Source organism: Microcaecilia unicolor, chromosome 7 (assembly GCF_901765095.1).
Source record: "Microcaecilia unicolor chromosome 7, aMicUni1.1, whole genome shotgun sequence".
Taxonomy (NCBI): domain Eukaryota; kingdom Metazoa; phylum Chordata; class Amphibia; order Gymnophiona; family Siphonopidae; genus Microcaecilia; species Microcaecilia unicolor.
This window is the reverse complement of record NC_044037.1, coordinates 131,580,402-131,605,172: the sequence shown is the minus strand read 5'-3', so window position 1 is coordinate 131,605,172 and position 24,771 is coordinate 131,580,402. Positions and strand designations below refer to the sequence as shown.

Below are 24,771 nucleotides of genomic sequence, written 5' to 3'. Positions count from 1 at the left end.
ATCCCCTGATTGGCTGGTCCTGTCTACAGGATTACTTCCAGCCTCTTCAGGATGATGCTCTCCTTTTAGAAGGCCTCCCTCCTCCAAGACAGCACAGGGGCTGCCAGAATGGAGGTGGGACTTCTCTACAATGTCCCTGTAGGCCTCCTCTATGTACCTTTCTGTCTCCCTTAGCACCATCAAGTCTGCTAATCTAGCCTCAACAGAAAGGAATCGTTGTTAGAGAGCTGGGAGCTCTTTGCATCGAGCACACACATATAGCCTCTCACCAACTGGGAGATAATCATACATGTGACACTGAATGCAAAAGACTGGATAGCACCCCTCTCACTATTGGACTGCTGTCTGCATCTTAGTATTATAAAGTTGTTTAATTTAAACTTCTTAAGGTGCTACAGATATCAGATGAATACAGAGCCTTAAGATTATATGGTGTAATATGTAATTTATTTATTATTTGCTTCTCAGAAACTGATTAAATGTAATTAAAACTCTAATGAAAACTCTCCTCTTGTCCTAATTAGAATAATTGACTATAAACGAAGGGTTGAGATATGGGTGGGTGGGAGCTTTGATGGGTGAGAACTGGGGAGGATGGGTGGGAATGAGGACTGGACTATGCCCTTCTGTGCCTTCTAGAGTCTATCTGTTAATGCTGTGGTAGAAAATTAAAGTTTTAAAACTATGGGGAAAAGGGTATGGAGACTAGCTAATAAAGGTTTTTTTTTTTAATTCTGTGTTTATCAATATCTTACAATTCCGCTTTTAAACCCAATCTTTAAGTTATCAAGCACAAAGCAAAATAATGTCAACTTCTCTCAGAAAGAAACTTAAGTGGGACTGTTCCTCTCTATATAGTTTGGATTCTAAGGAGATTGCTTCAAACAAACCCTTTGAAGTCTATCCAATAATTAGATTGCACTTAATAACCTTTGCACATATTCTAGTTTCTCACACCTTAATTAACACGTACTTCAAGTCAGTGCTACCTCTCCAGTAGGCAAAGAACAGAAAATAATTTTTTTATGACAGTTTGAGCCATGCTATTATTCTTTTTAATATTCTTGGCTGTTACGTTCTTACCTCTAGAGAAAGTTTCAGTTCAAAACTATGGGGAAAAGGGTTGTACATTATCAGGCTTATTTTCGAAAGAGAAGGGCGCCCATCTTTCGACACAAATCGGGAGATGGACCTGAGTATGACATTTGAGGCTGGCATAGAGGCTTGCACAAAATATTTTTAAAGATTTTTTTTTGAGGGTGGGAGGGGGTACTAATCCTAATCCCCAGCCCTGGCTGACCCCTTGCACCCGATACCTTCGCTCCTGCTCCCGATTGGCTGAACGCCTCTGGAGGAAATCTCGCACCCATACTGATTTCATCCATTACAAATTCATGCTATCCTCCTTCCAGTCCTCCCTATTCCTCGCCAAACAGGACTATTACACCTAATTGACAAATTCCCTCAGCTCTAACCCTCGTCGTCTCTTCGCCACCCTTAACTCTCTCCTCAAAGTGCCCTCCACTCCCACCCCCCCCCCTCACTCTCTCCTCAGTCACTGGCTGACTACTTCCGCGACAAGGTGCAGAAGATCAACCTCAAATTCACCACCAAACCATCTCCTCCTCTTCACCCTATAACCCACTCCCTCAACCAACCAACCTAGGCCTCCTTCTCCTCTTTTCCTGATATCACCGAAGAGGAAACCGCCCATCTTCTTTCCTCCTCAAAATGCACCACCTGTTCCTCTGACCCCATCCCCACCAACTTACTTAACACCATCTCTCCTACTGTCACCCCCCCCCCCCATCTGTCATATCCTCAACCTTTCTCTCTCCACTGCAACTGTCCCTGACATCTTCAAGCATGCTGTATTCACACCACTCCTCAAAAAACCATCACTTGACCCTACCTGTCCCTCCAACTACCGCCCAATTTCCCTCCTAGCCTTCCTCTCCAAGATACTTGAATGCACCGTTCACAGCCGTTGCCTTGATTTTCTCTCCTCTCATGCCATCCGCTTCAATCCGGCTTTCGCCCACTACAATCGACAGAAACGGCACTATCTAAAGTCTGCAATGACCTGTTCCTTGCCAAATCCAAAGGTCACTACTCCATCCTCATCCTCCTCGACCTATCCACCGCTTTTGACACTGTCAATCACAATTTACTTCTTGCCACACTGTCCTCATTTGGGTTCCAGGGCTCTGTCCTCTCCTGGTTCTCCTCTTATCTCTCCCACCGTACCTTCAGAGTACATTCTCATGGCTCTTCCTCCACCCCCATCCCGCTCTCTGTTGGAGGTCCTCAGGGATCTGTCCTTGGACCCCTTCTTTTTTTAATCTACACCTCTTCCCTGGGCTCCCTTATCTCATCTCATGGTTTCCAATATCATCTTTATGCTGACGACACCCAGCTTTATCTCTCCACACCAGACATCACTGCCGAAACCCAGGCCAAAGTATTGGCTTGATTATCCGACATTGCTGCCCGGATGTCCAACCGCCACCTGAAACTGAACATGGCCAAGACCGAGCTTATTGTCTTCCCACCCAAACCCACTTCCCCTCTCCCTCCACTCTCTATCTCAGTTGATAACACCCTCATCATCCCCGTCTCATCTGCCCGCAACCTCGGAGTCATCTTCGACTCCTCCCTCTCCTTCTCTGCGCATATCCAGCAGATAGCCAAGACCTGTCGCTTCTTCCTCTATAACATTAGCAAAATTCACCCTTTCCTCTCTGAGCACACCACCCAAACTCTCGCCCACTCTCTCATTACCTCTTGCCTTGACAACTGCAACCTACTCCTCACTGGCCTCCCACTTAGCCATCTATCCCCCCTTCAGTCCGCTCAGAACTCGGCTGCACGTCTTACCTTCCGCCTGGACTGATATACTCATATCACCCCTCTCCTCAAGTCACTTCACAGGCTTCCGATCAGGTACCGCATACAGTTCAAGCTTCTCCTACTAACCTACAAATGCACTTGATCTGCAGCCCCTCCTTACCTCTCTACCCTCATTTCCCCTTACATTCCTACCCGTAACCTCCGCTCTCAAGACAAATCCCTCCACTCAGTACCCTTCTTCACCACCGCCAACTCCAGGCTCCACCCTTTCTGCCTCACCTCACCCCATGCTTGGAATAAACTCCCTGAGCCCGTACGCCAGGCCCCCTCCCTGCCCATCTTCAAATCCTTGCTCAAAGCCCACCTCTTCAATGTCGCCTTTGGCACCTAACTACTACACCTCTATTCAGGAAATCTTGACTGCCCCAACTTGACATTTCGTCCTTTAGATTGTAAGCTCCTTCAAGCAGGGACTGTCCTTCTTTGTTAAACTGTACAGCACTGCGTAACCCTAGTAGCACTCCAGAAATGTTAAGTAGTAGTAGTAGTAGTAGTTAGTGACCACTGGGGGATTAAGGGGAGGTCATCCCCGATTCTCTCCGGTGGTCATCTGGAATATATTGCACTAAATGAAAAATTGGATATAATAGGCATTACTGGGACCTGGTGGAAGGAGGATAACCAGTGAGACACTGTCAAACCGGGGTACAAAGTATATCTTAGTGATAGGGTGGACCGGGCTGGTGGAGGGGTAGCATTGTATATTAATGAGAGCCTTGACTCAGATAGATTACAAATTCAGCAGGACACAAATCACACCCCTGAATCATTGTGGGTTGAAATTCCATGTATAAAAGGGAAAAGGGCGGTGATAGGAGTGTACTACCGTCCACCTCACCACGATGAGCAGGTAGATGCAGAAATGATAAAAGAAATTAGAGACACAAACAAAATAGGCAATGTGATAATAATGGGTGACTTCAATTATCCAAATATAGACTGGGTAAATGTAACATCGGGACACGCTAGAGAGGTACAATTCCTTGATAAAATCAAGGACAGCTTTATGGAGCAGCTGGAGCAGGAGCCGACGAGAGAAGGAAAAATTCTAGACTTGGTCCTTAGTGGAGCACATGATCTGGTGAGGGATGTTATGGTACTGGGGCCGCTTGATAACAGTGATCATAATATGATCAGTTTTGATATCAACCTTGAAGAAACTATACACAGGAAGTCAAATACATTAGCGTTTAACTTTAAAAAAGGAGACTATGATAAAATGAGAAGAACGGTGGAAAAAAACTTAGGGGGACAACTGAGAGGGTAAAAACTGTACAACAGGCAGGACGCTGTTCAAAAATACCATCCTGGAGGCCCAGGCCAAACATATTCCACAAATTAGAAAAGAAAGACGGAACTCCAAAAGACAGCCGGCCTGGTTGAAAAGTGAGGTGAAGGAAGCTATTAGGGCTAAAAGAAATGCCTTCAGAAAATGGAAGAAGGAACCGTCTGAAAATAACAAGGAACAGCATAAGGAGTGTCAAAGCAAATGCAAGGCGCAGATTAAGAAGGCCAAGAGGGAGTATGAAAAAAAGATAGTATTAGAGGCAAAAAAACATAGTAAAATTTTTTTCGGTATATTAAAAGCAGGAAGCCGGCAAAAGAATGGGTTGGGCCGCTAGATGACCAAGGGGTAAAAGGGGCGATCAAGGAAGACAAAGACGTAGTGGAGAGATTGAATGAATTCTTTGCTTCGGTCTTCACCGAGGAAGATTTGGGTGGGATACCGGTGTTGGAAATGATATTTCAAGCGGACGAATCAGAGAAACTTACTGACTTCACGGTAAAACCTGGAGCAGTTCAGCAAACTGAAGAATAGCAAATCTCCTGGACCGGATGGTATTCATCCTAGAGTACTGATAGAACTGAAAAACGAGCTTGCGGAGCTACTGCTAGTGATATGCAATTTATCCTTAAAATCGAGCGTGGTACCGGAAGATTGGAGGGTGGCCAATGTAATTCCCATTTTTAAAAAAGGTTCCAGGGGAGATCCGGGAAATTATAGACCGGTGAGTCTGACGTCGGTGCCGGGGAAAATGGTAGAGGCTATTATTAAAAACAAAATTACAGAGCACATCCGAGGACATGGATTACTGAGACCAAGCCAGCACGGCTTTTGTGTGGGGAAATCTTGCCTGACCAATTTACTTCAATTCTTTGAAGGAGTAAACAAACATGTGGACAAAGGGGAGCCGGTTGATATTGTGTATCTGGATTTTCAAAAGGCGTTGACAAGGTACCTCATGAAAGGCTACAGAGGAAATTGGAGGGTCATGGGATAGGAGGAAAAGTCCTATTGTGGATTAAAAACTGGTTGAAGGATAGGAAACAGAGAGTGGGGTTAAATGGGCGGTATTCATAATGGAGAAGGGTAGTTAGTGGGGTTCCTCAAGGGGTCTGTGCTAGGACCTCTGCTTTTTAATATATTTATAAATGATTTAGAGATGGGAGTAACTAGCGAGGTAATTAAATTTGCTGATGACACAAAGTTATTCAAAGTCGTTAACTCGCGACAGGATTGTGAAAAATTACAAGAGGACCTTACGAGACTGGGAGACTGGGCGGCTAAATGGCAGATGACGTTTAATGTGAGCAAGTGCAAGGTGATGCATGTGGGAAAAAAGAACCCGAATTATAGCTACATCATGCAAGGTTCCACGTTAGGAGTTACGGACCAAGAAAGGGATCTGGGTGTCGTCGATAATGCACTGAAATCTTCTGCTCAGTATGCTGCTGCGGCTCGGAAAGCGAGTAGAATGTTAGGTATTATTAGGAAAGGTATGGAAAACAGGTGTGAGGATGTTATAATGCTGTTATATCGCTCCATGGTGCGACCGCAACTTGAGTATTGTGTTCAATTCTGGTCGCTGCATCTCAAGAAAGATATAGTGGAATTGAAAAAGGTGCAGCGAAGGGCGACTAAAATGATAGCGGGGATGGGACGACTTCCCTATGAAGAAAGACTAAGGAGGCTAGGGCTTTTCAGCTTGGAGAAGAGACGGCTGAGGGGAGACATGATAGAGCTATATAAAATAATGAGTGGAGTGGAACAGGTGGATGTGGAGCATCTGTTCACGCTTTCCAAAAATACTAGGACTAGGGGGCATGCGATGAAACTACAGTGTAGTAAATTTAAAACAAATCGGAGAAAATGTTTCTTCACCCAATGCGTAATTAAACTCTGGAATTCATTGCCGGAGAACGTGGTGAAGGCGGTTAGCTTGGCAGAGTTTAAAAGGGGGTTAGACGGTTTCCTAAAGGACAAGTCCATAAACCGCTACTAAATGGACTTGGGAAAAATTCACAATCCCGGGAATAACATGTATAGAATATTTGTACGTTTGGGAAGCTTGCCAGGTGCCCTTGGCCTGGATTGGTCGCTGTTGTGGGCAGGATGCTGGGCTCAATGGACCCTTGGTCTTTTCCCAGTGTGGCATTACTTATGTACTTATGATCAGTTCGGGCACCTTTTTGTGCCTTGGTCGTAAGAAAAACAGGACCAGGTAAAGTCTCCAAGTGCTCGTCAGGGATGCCCTTTTTTTTTCAATTATGGGTCGAGGATGTCCATGTGTTAGGCACGCCCAACTCCTGCCTTCGCTACGCCTCCAACACGCCCCCGTGAACTTTGGTCGTCCCCACGACGGAAAGCAGTTGGGGATGCCCAAAATCGGCTTTCCAGTATACCGATTTGGGCGACCCTGTAAGAAGGACGCCCATCTTCCGATTTGTGTCGAAAGATGGGCGTCCTTCTCTTTCGAAAATGAGCCTGTATGGGAACTAGTTAATAATGCTTGCTTCTCTCTTATTTTAATTTTTTTCTAAGGGCCTTCTAGAGTTTATATGTTAATACTGTAGCAGAAAATTCCAGTTTTAAAACTATGGGGGAAAGGGTATGGAGACTACCGTAGTTAATAAAGTTTGATGATGATTCTTTTTTTTTGTTCTGTGTTTATCAATAACCTACAATTCCTCTTTTAAACACAATCTTTAAGTTACCCAGCACAGAGCAAAATAATGTCACTTACCCAGAGAAATGTCCTTTTCAGAAACCTATCCCCTTTCTCTCATATCCCTCCCCAGTACCCCCTTATATTTCAATGCCTCTCATCCTCTCTCCATTCTTCCAGGTCATTCACACTGTGTCTCAACCTTCCCTCACACTTCATCCCCTTTCTTTTGCCCCCCCCCCCCCCATTTCATACCCTCACTCGTTCTTTCAGCCCATCAACATATCCCCCAAGCATACCTCAACTGTCTGTACCAACTGTCAAGTACTCACTATCCCCTCAAAATACCCACCCCACCTCTGTCATCCTTAATTCCCTGCTCCCCAACACTCTCCCATTCAGTCTCCCAGTCATATTCTGCTCTATTCCCCTATCCTCCCAGTCCTAATCATTTGCTCTGTTTTCCCTCTCCTCGTCCCATCCATCTTCTACTCTATTTCCCTTCTCCCCCCCAAGCCATCCCCTAATGCCATCCATCTTCTTTTCTGTTCCTCTTCTGTTCCCACCACCACCCTTAAGGACATCCATTTTCTACTCTGTTCCCTCCTCCCCCCATCAGTCCATCCATTTTCTTCTAATTTCAGGGTCTCCTGTCCATTTGATATTTTTCTCTGTCCATGTCTACCGTTATTCCCTATATATCCCTGCCCTTCCTCTTATGTTCTTGTGCCTCTCTCTGTCAGCTTCTCCCCCTTTTTCTCTTTCTTCTGCACCCTCCACCCCGGGGCTAGCATCTCTCCCCTGTCTTCTCTCAATGGCACATCATCTCCCTCTCTCTCTTGGTAGGTCTAGTATCTCTCCTTATATCCCACCTGGTCTAGTTTCTTGCTCTTTTTCCCTCCACTCATTCCCCCATACCTAAGTCTCTCTCTCCCCCTCCTTGGGTCCAGTGCTTATCCCCCTCTCTTCAAATTCTCTTTTCCCTCTCACCCACACCAATTGCAACCTGGCGTCTCTCTCCCTCTCCCCTCCCAATCTGGAATCTCCCTTGCCTATCCCCTTGATCTGGCATTTATTTTTCCCTTTTCTTCTCCTCCTTCCCTGCGACTTGTGGGTGCAACATCTCTCTCTCTTTTTCTTCCACCCCTACCCGTGCTCAGTCTGGTACCTCGCTTCCTTCCCTTCTCCCCGTAATCCAGTGTCTCTTTCCTTTTTCCTCCTCCTCCACCATAGCAGTCCTCCAACCTTCTAGCGGCGTCAGCTATCAAGTCAGCCTCGCATCTTGCCATCCCTGGAAGCTTCTCTCTGCAGTGTCAAAGCTATGCAGGAATAGGAAGTTGTGCAGAGAGAAAGCTAAAAAAGGAATCACACATTGTCCGCCCCTACTGTTTGCAGAGAGAAAGCTTCCAGGACTGACAGGAGGCAGGGCTGCCTTGATTGCTGACACTGTTGAAAGGTCATAGGACATGGGGGGAGGGGAGAGAAGAGAAAGGAAAAAAAATGCTAGAATGTGGATGCAGGGGTGTGTAGCCAGACACCCAAGTTTGGGTGGGCCTGGACCCAAGGTGGGTGGGCCGCACTCCACCTTGTCCTAAAAGTGATTTGGTTTCTCCCTCTCTCGCCTGCATGCCATATGGTCTTTCAAACATCCCCTCTTCCCCGTATACCTTTTAAATAGCAGATTTTCACTGGCTGCAAAAAGTTGTTGGAAGTTTTTGGCTGGTGGGGCTTGGGGTCCCTGCCAGCCACATTATAGGTGTGCTGCTACTTGGTGGGCCTGAACCTAAAGTGGGTGGGCCTGGGCCCACCCCAGCCCACCCTTGGCTACGCCACTGGTGGAGAGGAGGGAAAAGGAGAGAGATACCAGACAAGTACACATACTGAAACTGAGGTTCCTTGGGGGCAGAGTCAAAAATGTAGGATTTGTTCTTTTGTTTTGTCACTGTGAACTGAAATACAGCTACAGAATTAGGGGAGGGAGGGAGGGAGGTGGGCTTCCATCTGCCTAAACTGCAGGATCTGGACTGTGTGGACTGTGTTAAACTGAGAAGAGATCAGGGACTAAAGTCTGATAAAAAGATACAGTTTATTTTTTCAGTGCCTTACTCCCTGTGGGACTGAAGCTGAAACTGTTTGACTTCTAGTGTTCCTAAAGCAGAAAGGGGGCACTGAAAGGAGTAAGAGGCTGATGACAGCTTGTAGATTCAGCTTAAAACCAATCAGGAGGGCATAAAGAAAAATGCTTGAGACTTGGTCATCCCTAACTGAGGATACTGAACAAAAGATATTGTTGATTTTGGGGGGAAGAAACTGTGCTTTAATCAATGGTGACCAGAGACAACCCAGGAAAGATTGAGTGTGAATTGAGCTACCCCAAGGAGAATGGATATCCCAAGGAATTTTGTAAGTCCAACATTACCTTGAGAAGGAACTTTGGATAGGTGCACAGAACCCCTCTGCTATTGAAAAACTTACGCTGGTACGGGATATTGGAGGGAAAATTTATGATCAGATAGAAGACATTCAGAGAGTATTTGTACAATATTATGAGCACTTATATCAACCGGAGGGCCCCCCATCGGCGGAGGCTATTCACTCTGTGCTGGAAACTGCGGGCATGCGTGGCTTGATTGGAGCCGAGGGGAATTCACTCTCGGCTCCTATTGAGCTGGAGGAGATAGAGGAGGCTATCAGGGGTCTGCCTGGGGGGAAAGGCCCCAGGCCTGGACGGCTTTGGCAACAGATTTTATAAAAGATTCCGCAGTATCTTGTCTCCAATATTGCTTAGAGTGTTTAATGCTATCAAAGAAGATACCCTGCTCCCGCGCTCCTGGAGATTGGCCAATGTGGTACTGCTGCTTAAACCACATAAAGACCGCTCAATTGTGGGTCATACCGCCCTATTTCCCTCTTGGGAACATATTATAAAATTTTCACTTCAATACTGGCCGCTCGCTTACAGAAAGTGCTGCCACGCCTGGTACACGAAGATCAGGCTGGCTTTATTGCTAACAGGCAAACGTTTGATAACACCAGGAGAGCACAATATCTATTAGATCGGGTAAAAGTGCTGGGGCAGCCGGCGATATTCCTTTCCCTGGATGCTGAGAAAGCATTTGATAGGGTGCTGTGGTCCTATCTGTTTAAACTTTAGAAAGTGTGGGTATTGGAGGGCAGTTTATGCACTGGATCACGGCACTCTATCGACAGCCGATGGCCCAACTGAAAATTAATGGCACAAACACACAGCCTTTTGAATTGTTGAGAGGCACAAGGCAGGGCTGTGCATTATCCCCTCTATTGTTTGCTCTCTCTATGGAGCCATTGGCGATTATGATACGTAAGGAGCCGCGGGTGCGGGGTATTCGAATAGGGAGACAAGAGACAAAACTCCTGCTATATACTGATGATGTGTTGCTGATCTTGGCGGAGCCGAGGGAATCCCTCCGGGCGGTAATGAATATCCTCAATCAGTATTGTGAGGCAACGGGATTAAAAATTAATTTACAAAAATCAGAGATTATGCCTCTGCAGTTCCCGGCAGGATTGCAAACAGAATTGCAACTGCTGTTCCCGTTTAGCTGGTCCCCACGCTCCATACGATATCTGGGGGTTAATTTGACACCAAACACTGAGGACCTGTTCAGGGAGAACTTTGACACTAAAATGCAAGAATTGTTTAAAGAATTAGAGCGATGGGGAGGATTGGGGATGTCATGGATGGGGAGAATAGCAACAATAAAAATGTCCTTACTCCCTAAGTTGCTATATCTATTTTTGGCAATTCCTATCGTAATCCCAAAATCCTTCTTCCAGATGCTTAATAGGAAAGTTTTTGCCTTCATTTGGCGGAAAAGACCCCCACGAGTAAATAGGAAGGTCTTGCACCAGTCTAGAAAGGATGGAGGGATGGGGGTTCCAAACTTCTGGTTATATTATAGAGCAGCACTGTTCCAAATGTTGGCTATAGGACAGAGGGGGATAGATAAACCCTGGTCATATGCAGCTCAATGGGGCTTGCGGGGGGTCCCGTTGTGGGTGGCCCCATGGCTTCCCTTGACTCTGTTGAAGAACTTAATATCGGGAATGAAAGGCCAAATGGGGGTAGCACTTAGAGAATGGGCTTGATGTAGGGCCGCATGGTTCCCAGGAAGGAAATACCATTTGAATACCCCTATTATATATGCAACTAGCCGTTGAGCCCGTAAAAACGGGCTGGTATTGAGGTTTTCCTCCCCCCGCGGTCACCACCGCTCCCCTCCCCCCCCGCAAAGTCGCCACCGCTCCCCCCCCCTCGAAGTCGCCGCCGCCACCCCCTCCACCTGGCCCGGGCCCTCTCTTTACTTTTGAACTTACACATCTATTCGCCAAATGCAGCAACGCACATCAGCTGAGCTGCCCCTTCCTTCTCTGCCTGTGTGTGTCCCGCCCTCGCTGACGTTACGTCACAGGAGGGCGGGGCCACAGGCAAAGAAGGAAGGGCTCACTGCAGCTCAGCTGATGTGCGTTGCTGCGTTCGGCGAATGGATGTGTAAGTTCAGAAGGGAAGAGAGGGCCCGGGCCGGGTGGAGGGGTGGCGGCGGCGACTCCGAGGTGGGGGGGGGGAGCGGTAGCAACCTCGGCGGCGCAGTTTCCCTCTCTGTCCCGCCCCCCCCCCCCGTCATCACGTATTGACGCGGGGGCGGGACAGAGAGGGAAGTCTCTACTGCGCATTTGCGAGTGAGTCGGTCACTCGCCATTTATATGTTTGATGGTACCTCACCCCTCACAGACTAACACGAATCTTAAAGACTGGGAATGCGACTTGTTGGCGAGGATGTGGGGCCAAGGGCACTTTCTGGCATATGTGGTGGGATTGCCCGATTATAAAGGCGTTTTGGACAAATTTACTTGCACACCTACAAAGTAAGTTGGGGATAGCTGTTGCTTTGGACCCAGGGCTCTGTTTACTCAATATACTGGTGCCAGGTATACAGTTCATTTCACTGTCTTTTGTCCCATGTGGTTACAGCAGCCCGGACTCTAATAGCGAGACTTTGGAAGCAAACCATGGCACCATCATTGGAACAAGTATTTGCTAAAGTGGACTTTTATTGTATAATGGACAAAATGACAGCTGTGAAAAGAGGTCGAGTGGTGAAGTTCTTTAAAAATTGGTCCTCATATATGACATGGAGAGGGATATCTGTTTAATTGATGTTGAGCCTCTAGAGAGGAGAATAAATGATTAGTCTGAAGTTACTCCTGGCAAGGGGAAGGGGGGAGGGAGAGGGTAGTTGGGGAACATGTTTATGGCAATAGATCTTGGGAATTTTATTTTGTATTATGATGCATTATTGGCTGATGTTTTGTAGATGGCTTTATGGAAAATAGTAAAAATATGTTTACAAAAAAAAAGAAAAACTTACGCTGGGGTTTGCTAAGCTGCTAGCACAGCTGGCCGTGTGCTAGTGCCGACACAGCCCATTCACTTTGAATGGGCTATGTCAGCAATGCTGTGCAGCTTAATAAACAGACCCCTTTGTATAGGATGAACCTCACTAAGCATTGTGAGCTGACATAGCTAACACCAAAAACAAGACCTTCCAGATCTGGTACTTCAAATGGCATATATCAAGTGACTTAAATAGAGTTTTCATCAGCTGGTTAGAACAACACTGAGGTCCCATGACACTGCAGGTGGCTTGATGGAAGACTTCGATAGAATCAAGCCCCACATAAAGCAAACAAAGGATGTACAGAGATGGGCTTATCTTCTGCATGATGGTAATAAGCTCCAGTTCACTAAGGAGATCCAACTAAGTGATGCAGACGTTATTCAAGCAATTTTTGTTTGGGACAAGCAAAAGAATCACCTTACCATCACCTTACCATCACACCACAGAACTAGTGGGTGAAAAGAGATGGAAATTCGTTAGGTATCTGAAAAGTAAAAAGAAGGAAAGGGTTAGAAAGAGAATTAAATTTGAGTGGACAGAAAGGCAGAAATGAAAAAAAAAGTGAGAATTAGCAGAAGACAGACAGGAAAGCAGAAAAGAGAAACTGGAATTAACATGATGGAAAAATAAAATGTCCATACAACAAAGGTAGAAAAAGCATTTTATTTTGAATTTACTAACTGAAATATGTTAGCGTGGGAAATGTGCATAGCTAATGTCTTTTTATTGTGTTCAGTAGAAAATAAGTGCATTTCTGTTTTTATTTGCCCACTGTTGCAGTATATGCTGAGGTTTCCAGTTCAATTTTTATCTACATATTTTTATTTCTAATTTGTGATCTCTTGTTCTGCATTTGGTTAGGGTCTGTCGTTGTGATTATAATGGCAGGTGAGGATATTGAAGGGGAGACAGGGAGGAGAGGGAATTCGGGGGGGGGGGGGGCTTCTTTATTTTCTGCCCTGGGCCCTAGCATGTCTAACACCAGCCCTGACCCTTGCTGTATCTGATGGGGATCCCCAAACCCACCAGCTGAGGACTTCCTCTGAAGGCGACCAAAATTCCCTTCTACTAAGATTGGCAGTTGGTGGCAGCATCTTTGAGACTCTGACAACTAAGCTTGCATGTGGTGCCGGCATCGGTGCCGCAAGAAGTTGCTGTCTTCGGAGGAAGTCTTCAGCTGACAGAACTTGGCTATATTTTCAATTGGGGGGTGTTGGAGAAGTGGTGGCGAGTGGGGGGAAGGGGGGCTGGGGCAGAGAGAAAATTGTGTGCCCACCCACTTTGGGTTCAGGCCTACCCAAAATTGGCTGTGCCCCAGGCAGAATATTCAGCAAAGTGCTTTTATGTGGGTGCAGTGCCTGAATTTCCCATTCTACTCTCTCTCTGCGCTTATTTTTCCCATCCTCCCATCATTAGGTATTTGTGTTCCCCATCACTCTTTTTGCACTCTGTATCTTTTTAAATGTAGCATCTGCATTCCCTGTCATATACTGTTTATTTTCCTGTGTTCCGTATCCTCTCTGTACTTTACAGTTGTCATGCATTTTCTCAATGCCTGAGTTCATTACCTAAACCTTGTGTCTGTGTTTTTATCCCATGGCAGCTCTGTATCTGTGCTTACCTCAGTCCCTGCATTCTGTTTCATACACTCTTACTGTGCTAGTGAACTTTATTTTCCCAGTATAGTGAATTGTGCTTTGCCTATTATCAAGTCAGACTTTGTTCCAGATCCTGCTTCCTCAGTCCAGCCCCTTTTCTGTTACTGTGGTCAGAACTACACTTAAGTGTTACACATAATTGTTCCACAGCTCTTTTATTTTTATTCTTTCCTAGCTGAAGACAGAGGAATGGATGCCAGACTTTGGACCTGCTACTTTTGTGCCAAGATGGGGAGCAACTGTCAGTGGAGCCCGCAAGTTTCTCATTGCATATAATGTCAACCTGTTAAGCACTAAGGAGCTGGCGCACAGGATTGCATTAGACATTCGGGAGCAAGGTCGTGGCAAAGACCAGGTAGGGAGTAGATGAGAATAGGGCATCAAAATATAGTCTTTCATTTCTTGATGACAGCTTAAATTCTAGTCAGATAGCAACTATCCTCTCTAATTTGCTCAGGGCCGGCAAGAGACAAAGCTGGGCCCAGAGCAGACAGTCTTAGGGGGCCCCCTGCTGCCTTCACCGCTGCACCATCAGTCACAGTGCAAAGCAGGGGCATAGCCAGCAGCCCATTTTTTAGGGGGGGACTTAGGGGACCACCCATTCCTTTCTGCTGTCTTCCTGACTCTCTTCCCAAACACTGCCATCAAAAGAGCTCCATGACTTGAACTTCCTCTGCTGTGAGAAAGTCGGCAGCATGCTTTTGTTTATCTTTCTGCCCTCTCCCAGGTATAAAGGTACTAGTTACCTATAACCTGGAATGATCAGGACTCCAGGAATTATGATTCTAACGCCACCAGGTGGAGAGGCAGAAAGACACAGAAGGTTATAGTAATATGAGAATAATGAGTAATTGTTTATTACACTTACCAATCAGGAATACAATTAGAATACGTAATATAATTAATTAATTCTCATATGAGACAGCAACCGGCAGGTTACTTCCTGTTCCGGGGCAGAGAGAGCAGGGAACCAGCGAGGCGCCGACACCCCCCAGCGGCGTGCACTCGGCGGATTGGCTCTCCCGCCCGCCCCTCACCGCCTTCCAGGTATGTTCTCGGGGGGAGGGGGGGGGGGTGCGCGCAGTGGCGACCCGCTCCGGGTGTCAGCTGCCCTCGCGACGCCACTGGCAACTGGGACACAAACGTGACCTCTGACATTAACTCTCTGATTGCCTCTGTCCAAGATTCTCCTTTTATACCTTTTTCTCCCCATAGGCTAGTATTGGAAATACAAAGTCAGCATATTCCAGTAAATTCTAGTAAATTCTATCTTACAGAAGTAAAGCTCTTCCTAACATATTTGCTTATCATAAGTAAGGTCAATAAGGTTATCCTACTTTGCAAAAACCATCTTCCCAGCAAGCAAAGTGTCTCTGCTTTCATGGTCAGCAGCAAATTTCCCCTTACATTACTATATTCATGCACAGTATTCTCTTGCCACACATATCTTTGTTATGACTCCATATCTGCCTGTCTCCTCAACAGAAAGGGCAAGCTGACATGAGACTCACATTCTGTGTAATTTCTTATGATTTAGCTTCTCAGTGATTCTTAACCTGTTCATAGCCTGTTCACAGAGGCCTAGCTTTGCTCATAATTCTCAGTTACTGTTGTAAAGTTATTTTATGGTTCATAACCTGCATATCAAAAATACAGAAGAAACCTGTCTTCGCAAATAACAACAGTGATCAAAAACAGCGAAGATGACGCAAAAAAAAAGAAAAAAATAAGAAAAAAATGTATCCAAAAAACAAAAAACAAAAAAGAAACAGTGGAAGATAAAGAATAAAAATAAAAATTAAAAGCAAAAAATAATTTTTTTTCATTTTTTCTATTCGTCCATAGTTCTGGTTTTTGCAGTTCCTTCTAATTATTTTTTGCTTTTTGTTTTTAATTTTAATTTTTATTCTTTATATTCCACTGTTTCTTTTTTGTTTTTTGGATACATTTTTTTCTTTTTTTTGCGTCATCTTCGCTGTTTTTGATCACTCATAACCTGCATATTCCATATAAACAGTTCCTCCCTTGAAGGTCTTTATAAGCAAGACCTTCACCAAAGTTGGGAGTTACCAGTGTTTATATGACACGTGGATGGGGCATAATCGAACGTAAACGCCCATTTCCATGGGCGTCTATCTCTGAGAACGGGTACGTGAAGGGGCGGGACAAACCGTATTTTCGGAAAAAATGGACGTCCATCTTTTTTCCGATAATACGGTTTGTGCCAGCCAAATGCATCAGATTTGTGCGGATTTGTGCTGGGCAGTTTCGTTTTTCAGCGATAATGGAAACTGAAGGTGTCCAGCTCAAAAACGAACAAATCCAAGGCATTGGGTCGTGGGAGAGGCCAGGATTCGTAGTGCACTGGTCCCCCTCACATGCCAGGACACCAACCGGGCACCCTAGGGGGCACTTGTAACAATTAAAAAAAAAGTTAACTACCTCTGAAGTCCATAGCTCCCTTCCCTTGGGTGCTGAGCCCCCCAAATCCCCCCCAAAACCCACTGCCCACAACTCTACACCATTACCATAATACTTATGGCTGAAGGGGGGCACCTAGATGTGGGTACAGTGTGTTTTGGGGGCGGTTTGGAGGGTTCCCATTTACCACCACAAGTGTAACAGGTAGGGGGGGATGGGCCTGGGTCCACCTGGCTGAAGTCCACTGCACCCACTAACTGCTCCAGGGACCTTCATACTGCTGTGATGGAGCTGGGTATGACATTTGAGGCTGGCATACAGGCTGGAAAAAAAAAGTTTTTAAAGTTGTTTTTTTTGGGTGGGATGGGGTTAGTGACCACTGGGGGAGTCAGGGGTGGTCATCCCTGATTCCCTCCGGTGGTCATCTGGTCATTTAGGGCACTTTTTTGGGACTTGTTCGTGAAAAAAAAGGGTCCAAAAAAAGTGACCCAAATTCGCGCTAAAACGCCTTTCTTTTTTCGATTATCAGCCGAGGACGCCCATCTCTCCTCGGCCGATAAACATGCCCCAGTCCCACATTCACCACGCCTCCGACACGCCCCCATCAACTTTGGCCGTTTCCGCGAAGGAGTGCAGTTGAAGACGCCCAAAATGGGCGTTCGATTATATCGATTTGGGCGCCCACGGGAGAAAGACGCCCATCTCTCGATTTGGGTCAAAATATGGGCGTCTTTCTCTTTTGAAAATAAGGCGGCTAGTCTTACTTCTAGGTGAATATTCACACCTCAAGATCTGTGTGTTTTCAGCAGGCAGATGATTAATGCTCCAATTTCAGGCTGTCTTATTTTGCAGGCCTGAGAATCCCGTAGTAGGGGGAAAGACTCAGTCCTGACTTACCCGTTATGGCTAGGCAATTGCATGAGGACCAGGAGGTGGACGTTAATAGGAGAGACACTAGTGTACTATAATTGTGAGGTACAGTGGCTAGGATGTGTAACAGATAGAGGGTAATGTATAGCAAGACAATAAGGTGTAGGTGGAACCTTTTAAAACACCCACCCATGGTCTTATTAAGTTACCCATTAGTGACAAGGGAAGATGATCATGCATAGATGTATTATATATTATTGTTCATTAATATTTAGATATTCAAATTCAACATGAATTTCAGCATATTCAGGTGCAACATTATGAAGCATTCTTTCATATAACACATATTGTCCGATAGGATCTTGCTGGCTCAAGGCAGTTTCAATTAAGTGTTCTACTAATCTTCTAATACAGGGTATAATACAACAACCAAAAAATATCCTACTATATAAATGAAGAGTAACCGCTGCACGTCACAGATCTATCCCGAGTCCCGACGTTGTTAGAGACAGTAACAGCGGCACATAGAGGCAGGACCAGCGGATCAACGGCGGTCTGTAACAAACGCCCAACCCACCTGCCCGGTCCGTCATTGCCACCCAGCGATTCTCCTCTCTCCCATGCACCCCCTTCAGGCACCCACCGAGTCTCCATCGCTCTTTTGAAAGCCCTGCCCGTCTGTAGCCTTCCCTTCAAGGTCGTTCCCTCAGAGTCCTGCCCTCGTGGAAAGAGGAAATGACGTCAGAAGGCGGGACTCAGAGGGAACGAACTGGAAGGGAAGGCTATAGATGGGCAGGGCTTTCAAAGGAGCGACGGAGAATTGGTGGGTGCCTGGAGGGGGGCAGGGGACAGAGGAGAATCGGTGGGTGCCTGGAGGGGAGGCAGGGGAGAGAGGAGAATCGCTGGGTGGCTGGAGAGGCGGGTTAGGGGAGAGAGAATCGCTGGGTGGCTGGAGAGGGGGCAGGGGGGGAGATGAGAATTGCTGGGTGGCTGGAGAGGGGGGGCAGGGGACAGAGGAGAATCGCTGGGTGGCTGGAGGGGGGCAGGGGAGAGAGGAGAATCGCTGGGTGGCTTGATGGGGGGCACACACTCTGTCTCTCAACGCACTCTCACTTTCTCTTTCACACAGATGCGCACACACACACACTTTCTCTGTCTCTCTCACACACTCACACATATACACACTCTCACTCTCTCTTTCTTTCTCTCCCTTTCAATTCTCACACTCTCTCTCTCTCACACAGATGCACACACACACACACACACTTTGTCTCTCTCTCTCTCTCACACACTCACTCATACACACACATATATACACACTCTCAATCTCTCTCTCTTAACTCACTCTCACACTTTCTCTGTTTCACACAGACGCACACACACACACACACACACATATATACACACTCTCACTCTCTCTCGCTTTACATTTCAGAAATAAAACATATTGCCTGTTTGGCTATTTCATTACATTACGCAGAACAGAAATGTCGCCTGTTGTAATGGGCTTTACGGCTTGTAAAAATAGAAATAACAACAATGATTGTGGTCAGTCCAGACAGAAAGAAGTTCTTCCATTTTCCAAAGGCATTGTCCAACCATCCTATCCAGGAGGTATCAATGCCTGAGTTTTCTGCTAACTTGTTAGCCCAAGTAGTAAGTCCTTGCAATGCTTTGGCTATATGTGCAGTGTTAGTAGTCTGGCACTCCCCCCCCCCCCCCCCATTTTTGGCACATCTACAAATTCAAACTTTGAGTGGTAAACTCAGTTCTAACCCTCGTCATCTCTTCGCCACCCTCAACTCCCTCCTCAAAGTGCCCTCTGCTCCCACCCCCCCTTCACTCTCTCCTCAATCTCTGGCCCACTACTTCCGTGACAAGGTCCAGAAGATCAACCTCGAATTCACCACTAATCCTTCTCCTCCTCTTCAGCCTATATCTCACTCTCTCATCCAACCTACCCAGGCCTCCTTCTCCTCCTTTCCTGCTATCACCGAAGAGGAAACCGCCCATCTCCTCTCCTCCTCGAAAGCCACCACCTGTTCCTCTGACCACATCCCCACTAACCTACTTAACACCATCACTCCTACCATCACCCCCACCATCTGTCATATCTTCAACCTCTCTCTCTCCACTGCAACTGTCCCGGACATCTTCAAGCATGCTGTGGTCACTCCACTCCTCAAAAAACCATCACTTGACCCTACCTGTCCCTCCAACTACCGCCCCATTTCCCTCCTACCCTTCCTCTCCAAGATACTTGAAAGCGCCGTTCACAGCCGCTGCATTGATTTTCTCTCCTCTCATGCCATCCTCGATCCGCTTCAATCCGGCTTTCGCCCCCTACACTCAACAGAAACGGCACTATCTCAAGTCTGCAATGACCTATTCCTCGCCAAATCCAAAGGTCACTACTCCATCCTCATCCTCCTCGACCTTTCCGCCGCTTTTGACACTGTCAATCACAACCTACTTCTTGACACACTGTCCTCCCTTGGGTTCCAGGGCTCTGTCCTCTCCTGGTTCTCCTCTTATCTCTCCCATCGTACCTTCAGAGTACACTCTCATGGTTCGTCCTCCTCCCCTATCCCGCTCTCTGTTGGAGTTCCTCAGGGATCTGTCCTTGGGCCCCTTCTTTTTTCAATCTACACCTCTTCCTTAGGCGCCCTGATCTCTTCTCATGGTTTCCACTATCATCTTTATGCTGACGACACCCAGCTTTATCTCTCCACACCAGAAATCACTGCGGATACCCAGGCCAAAGTCTCGGCCTGCTTATCCGACATTGCTGTCTGGATGTCCAACCACCACCTAAAATTAAATATGTCTAAGACTGAACTTATTGTTTTCCCACCCAAACCCACTTCCCCTCTCCCTTCACTCTCTATCTCAGTTGATAACACCCTCATCGTCCCCGTCTCATCTGCCCGCAACCTCGGTGTCATCTTCGACTCCTCCCTCTCCTTTTCTGCGCATATCCAGCAGATAGCCAAGACCTGTCGCTTCTTCCTGTATAACATTAGCAAAATTCGCCCCTTCCTCTCCGAGCACACCACCCGAACTCTCATCCACTCTCTCATTACCTCTCGCCTTGACTACTGCAACCTACTCCTGACCGGCCTCCCACGTAGCCATCTATCCCTCCTTCAGTCCATCCAGAACTCTGCCGCACGTCTTATCTTCCGCCTTAACCGATATACTCATATCACCCCTCTCCTCAAGTCACTCCACTGGCTCCCAATCAGATACCGCATACAGTTCAAGCTTCTCTTACTCACCTACAAATGCACTTGATCTGCGGCCCCTCCTTACCTCTCTACCCTCATCTCCCCTTACGTCCCTACCAGTAACCTCCGCTCTCAAGACAAATCCCTCCTTTCAGTACCCTTCTCCACCACCTCCAACTCCAGGCTCTGCCCCTTCTGTCTCGCCTCACCCCATGCCTGGAACAAACTCCCTGAGCCCATACGCCGTGCCCCCTCCCTACCCATCTTCAAATCAATGCTCAAAGCCCACCTCTTCAATGTCGCCTTCGGCACCTAATCACTACACCTCTTCTCAGGAAATCTAAACTACCCCAACTTGACATTTCGTCCTTTAGATTGTAAGCTCTTCCGAGCAGGGACCGTCCTTAATTGTTAATTTGTACAGCGCTGCGTAACCCTAGTAGCGCTCTAGAAATGTTAAGTAGTAGTAGTAATAAAATCATATTAATACACTTCTTTTCCCATAATAACAGAAATACCAAAGCAAACAAGAGTTCAAATACAGTAAGTTGTATATTAGTGTTTCTTAGACACGGCTGTTGCAGAGAGATCTTGTAACATCGACACTCATATGTCTCTTAAAAATGGAATTATATCACAAATTGTTCACAGGATTGTTATATGTTTGTCGGTGAGGTCTTGATTGCTTTCCCCTTTTCCAGTCGTCCAAGGGAACTCCAAATCGTTGTTTCAGTCCATTGCTCATGTGGACCCTCGGGATCAGATGTTAAGGCTTCCATTTTGACCCTAAGTTCTCGCTTGTGTTGTTGTTTGCTTCACTGGGTTTGAGACGAGAGTTCTTATTGAAGCACCTCCCCTTTGTAGCCGGGCTTATCCCTGTGAGAAGTTGGTCTATTCTGGTTACCCAATTTCAACTGGAAAGAGCAAGACAGAGATGTTATTATAGATTGTAACTGGTCTCAATACAAGGTAAGAAAAAAAAATACAAAATTAAAGTCCATAATATTTGTGTAGAAATATCCATGTGCCAGATGAGTTTACAGAAGTCAGTGGTGATTCTGGTATTAAGAGGACGCAGTCGACATATGGTTGCAGTAGAGGATTTACAGTCAGGGTTGCACAAGGGAAATGGCATGAAGCTTCTGGATGAAGTCAACGTAGAGTAAATAAGAATAGGGTGAACCTGCAACATGACTCAAAGAAATAAAATAAGTAAATACCACAACAAAAGAAGAGCAATACAGAGAAAACCAAATATTAAGCAGAGGAAGAAGAAAGATAAGAAAAAGTACATAATTGTTCACAACTACAAAGCAGTCCAGGAAGTTCATTGCAGTGATAGGCAGACAGTCCTGAGAAGAGGAGGAGACTGCAGTGGTCAGCCTTGGTTCTAACCACCAACACCAGTATTTCTTGCACATGCTCAGTTCATGCGCATGAACTGAGCTTGCACAGAGTGCCGGCGTTGGCTGCTAGAAATCATGTGGCTGGTGTCCTCATACCAGGGGAGGTTCCCACCATGGAGCTCTTTGGCTGGCGGGGTTTGAGCATCCCTGCCAGCCATTCAAGTTCTGCAGCTGGGGGGCTTGAGCCCAAAGTGAAGGGGCCCAGACCCTCCATTCCACTGGATCAGTTGGGCCTGGGACCCCACATTCTACTGGGTCAGTTGGCCCTAGAGAATCTTGCCCCCCCCCCCTGCCCTCCTCTCGATGGGCCTGAATTTGATAAGTAGAGAATAAAAACATACTTCAGAAAATGCTGAGGAATTAGGAGTAAAATCCCCAGATCCTTAAATTTATTGAAATTCCAGCTGAAGGGACTATATTCAAAAGATCAATGCAGTCTAAATAGTCGTTTATCTGAATAATATAATTAGTTAAATATTTCCTTTGCAGTTTGGCTAAAGCCTGTGTGCATAGAATTGTAGGGTGTATAGATATAGTGGAACCTAAAGGAACCAGGCTGCGCAGGCCCAGAAAGGCTTTTTAAATTTAGGGTCCTATTTAATATACTGCATTACAACAGAGCATTAGCATGCCATTTAAAAATAGATCAATCCCATGGAACTTACTAAACTGTGGTACATGCATACTGCAGTTTAGTGAATCCTGTGGTGATGTCAGGAATGTACATTGCCATATCTGGAAAAATACTGCATTCCTGGCTGTGGCAACTCTGGGCCAAAATGTTTAACAAGGCATGTAATCCTGGGAAGAGAATGACACGGGGACAAACTTTGTCCCCATCCCCTCTCCACCCGTCCCTGCAATCTCAATCTCCATCCCCATGTCCACACAAACTTTGACCCCCATCCCCACCCCTTCCTCGCAAGCTCTGACCTCACCTCTGCATGTTTTGTAGTTTTATATATTATGTAAGGTCTTTTGTAGGCCTATAACCTATAAAACCAAAGAAAAATATTAAATATGTATATTTTTACATTTTAATTCAAATACTGTTATGATTTTAATCCATGGATGAATAATACATTTCATGTTTCAAGTTTATTAAGAGATTTACTATCCTGCCAATCTAAGTGTGTCTAGGCGGCTTACAGACTAATAAAGGGGAGAAGAAGAAGGAAAAAAAAACCACACACTCACACACACAAGAGACTGGCACAACAGGGGCTGGGGAGAACTATAATAGTGGCAGGAAAAAAAGAGAAAGAGAAGGCAAAAACAAAAGGAAAATACAACTACCAATGTTCTATTCAATCCTGGTTAGTGCCCATAAGCCTCCAAAAAAGATGTCTTCAACTCAGTTTTGAACTGACCTAACATAGATCAATGTCATTAACAGTCTCAGGATTCAGTCTAGTTCTCCTTTCTTCCACAGGCCTTCCCACAATAGAAAATGTGCTAACAGAAGATGAGCTGGTAGCAAGAATGACAATATCCCCTATGCAAGTTTTGCTAGTTTTGGCCAGTACATTTGCTTATTTTTCCAAAATGACAAAACATCATCACCAGCATTACTTGAACAAAAATAACTGTCCAATTCCAGGCATTCTATTCCTTTGGAGTCTTATATACCGTCTGTTTTCCAAAATAGAGCAATAACATCAGCAAATCTATACAATAAGCCAACAACAACAAACAAAAATCAATTAATGATCAAAAAGATAAGTCTTTAAACCTTTCTTAAAGTAGAAGTAAAAGGGTATTTGTCTTAACTCTGATGGTAACATATTCCAAAATCTTGTCCCTGCAGTTTTTTTTTTCAATCATTTTTATTAATTTGGATATAACAATAAAAAAGGAAATTAAGTACTATTGACTTAATAACAGTTTAACAAGTTAGAACATGTACACTGACTTATAGAAAAATTATGGACAGTGTTTACATCATCTCTAGAATCCCTGATGCTGTTACATTACAAGTAATTATAACTATAGGAGTAAACATATTATTAAATGTTAGAGGTGAAGCAAAGAAATTATTTTTATATTTGTAATTAGTACCCATTTATAGATGCTTGAATTATAATAATTAATGTTGATTGGATGAGTAATTGAGTATGGGAGACCTGCAGTTTTAAAATTAATATTTTTTAAAGATGAAAAGCCTAATTTCAAAGTTCTCAACTACTAGCAGGTGGAACCACAAGTAGTTCTCTTAACCCCTCTGAATTTAAGCCAAAAATTGACTTAAAAATTTGATTATCTTAAAATTTATGCATTGACATTTTGGCAGCCAATGAAGATCACGCATAAAAAACCCCACACTATCAAAACAACTCAACCCACAAACCAACCCAACAGCACTATTCTGCATCAACTGCAAAGGATTTTGCAAATTTCCTGTAATCTGTAAATATAATGAATAATCCAGTTGAGGCAACAATACTGAAGTCTTCCCGTTGCAGATTTATTTATTTATTTACTAGTAAAACAGGTCCATTTCTGACACAAATGAAACGGGTGCTAGCAAGGTTTTTCTCAGAGTGTGTATGTTTGAGAGAGAGTGTGTGAGAGTGACTGTGTGTGAGAAAGAGAGTGAATGTGTGTGTGTGTGTGAGAGAGAGAGTGAGACTGGGTGCGAGTGTGTCTGTGAGAGAGAGAGTGTGTGTGTGTGAGAATGAGAGTGTGTGCCATGGGGCCCCCCTCTCTCCCTCCCTCCCAGTTCCAGGGTTGTTGTCCCTCCCTTTCTCCCTCCCTCCCTTCCAGTTCCAGCACCCCTCCCTCCAAATTTTAGAAGTCATCTTCACTTACCAAGTTAGGGTTTTGGTGGCCGTCAGCAGCGGTAAAAGGCGTGCAGGCTCGGCCCTTCTCTCTCTCAGTTATGGTCCCGCCCTCAT

General features: G+C 45.5%; 1 protein-coding gene across 6 annotated transcripts in view; it reads left to right on the top strand.

Moving 5' to 3' along the window:
• FTCD (formimidoyltransferase cyclodeaminase) overlaps positions 1 to 24,771 on the top strand; it is a 1,011,684-nt gene that overhangs the window by 250,588 nt on the left and 736,325 nt on the right. For all 6 annotated transcript variants that reach the window (XM_030210600.1, XM_030210602.1, XM_030210603.1 and 3 more), the window contains exon 6: positions 14,129 to 14,308. In XM_030210600.1, coding sequence (XP_030066460.1) covers positions 14,129 to 14,308 — 180 coding nt within the window. The remainder of the gene's footprint in view (positions 1 to 14,128; positions 14,309 to 24,771) is intronic.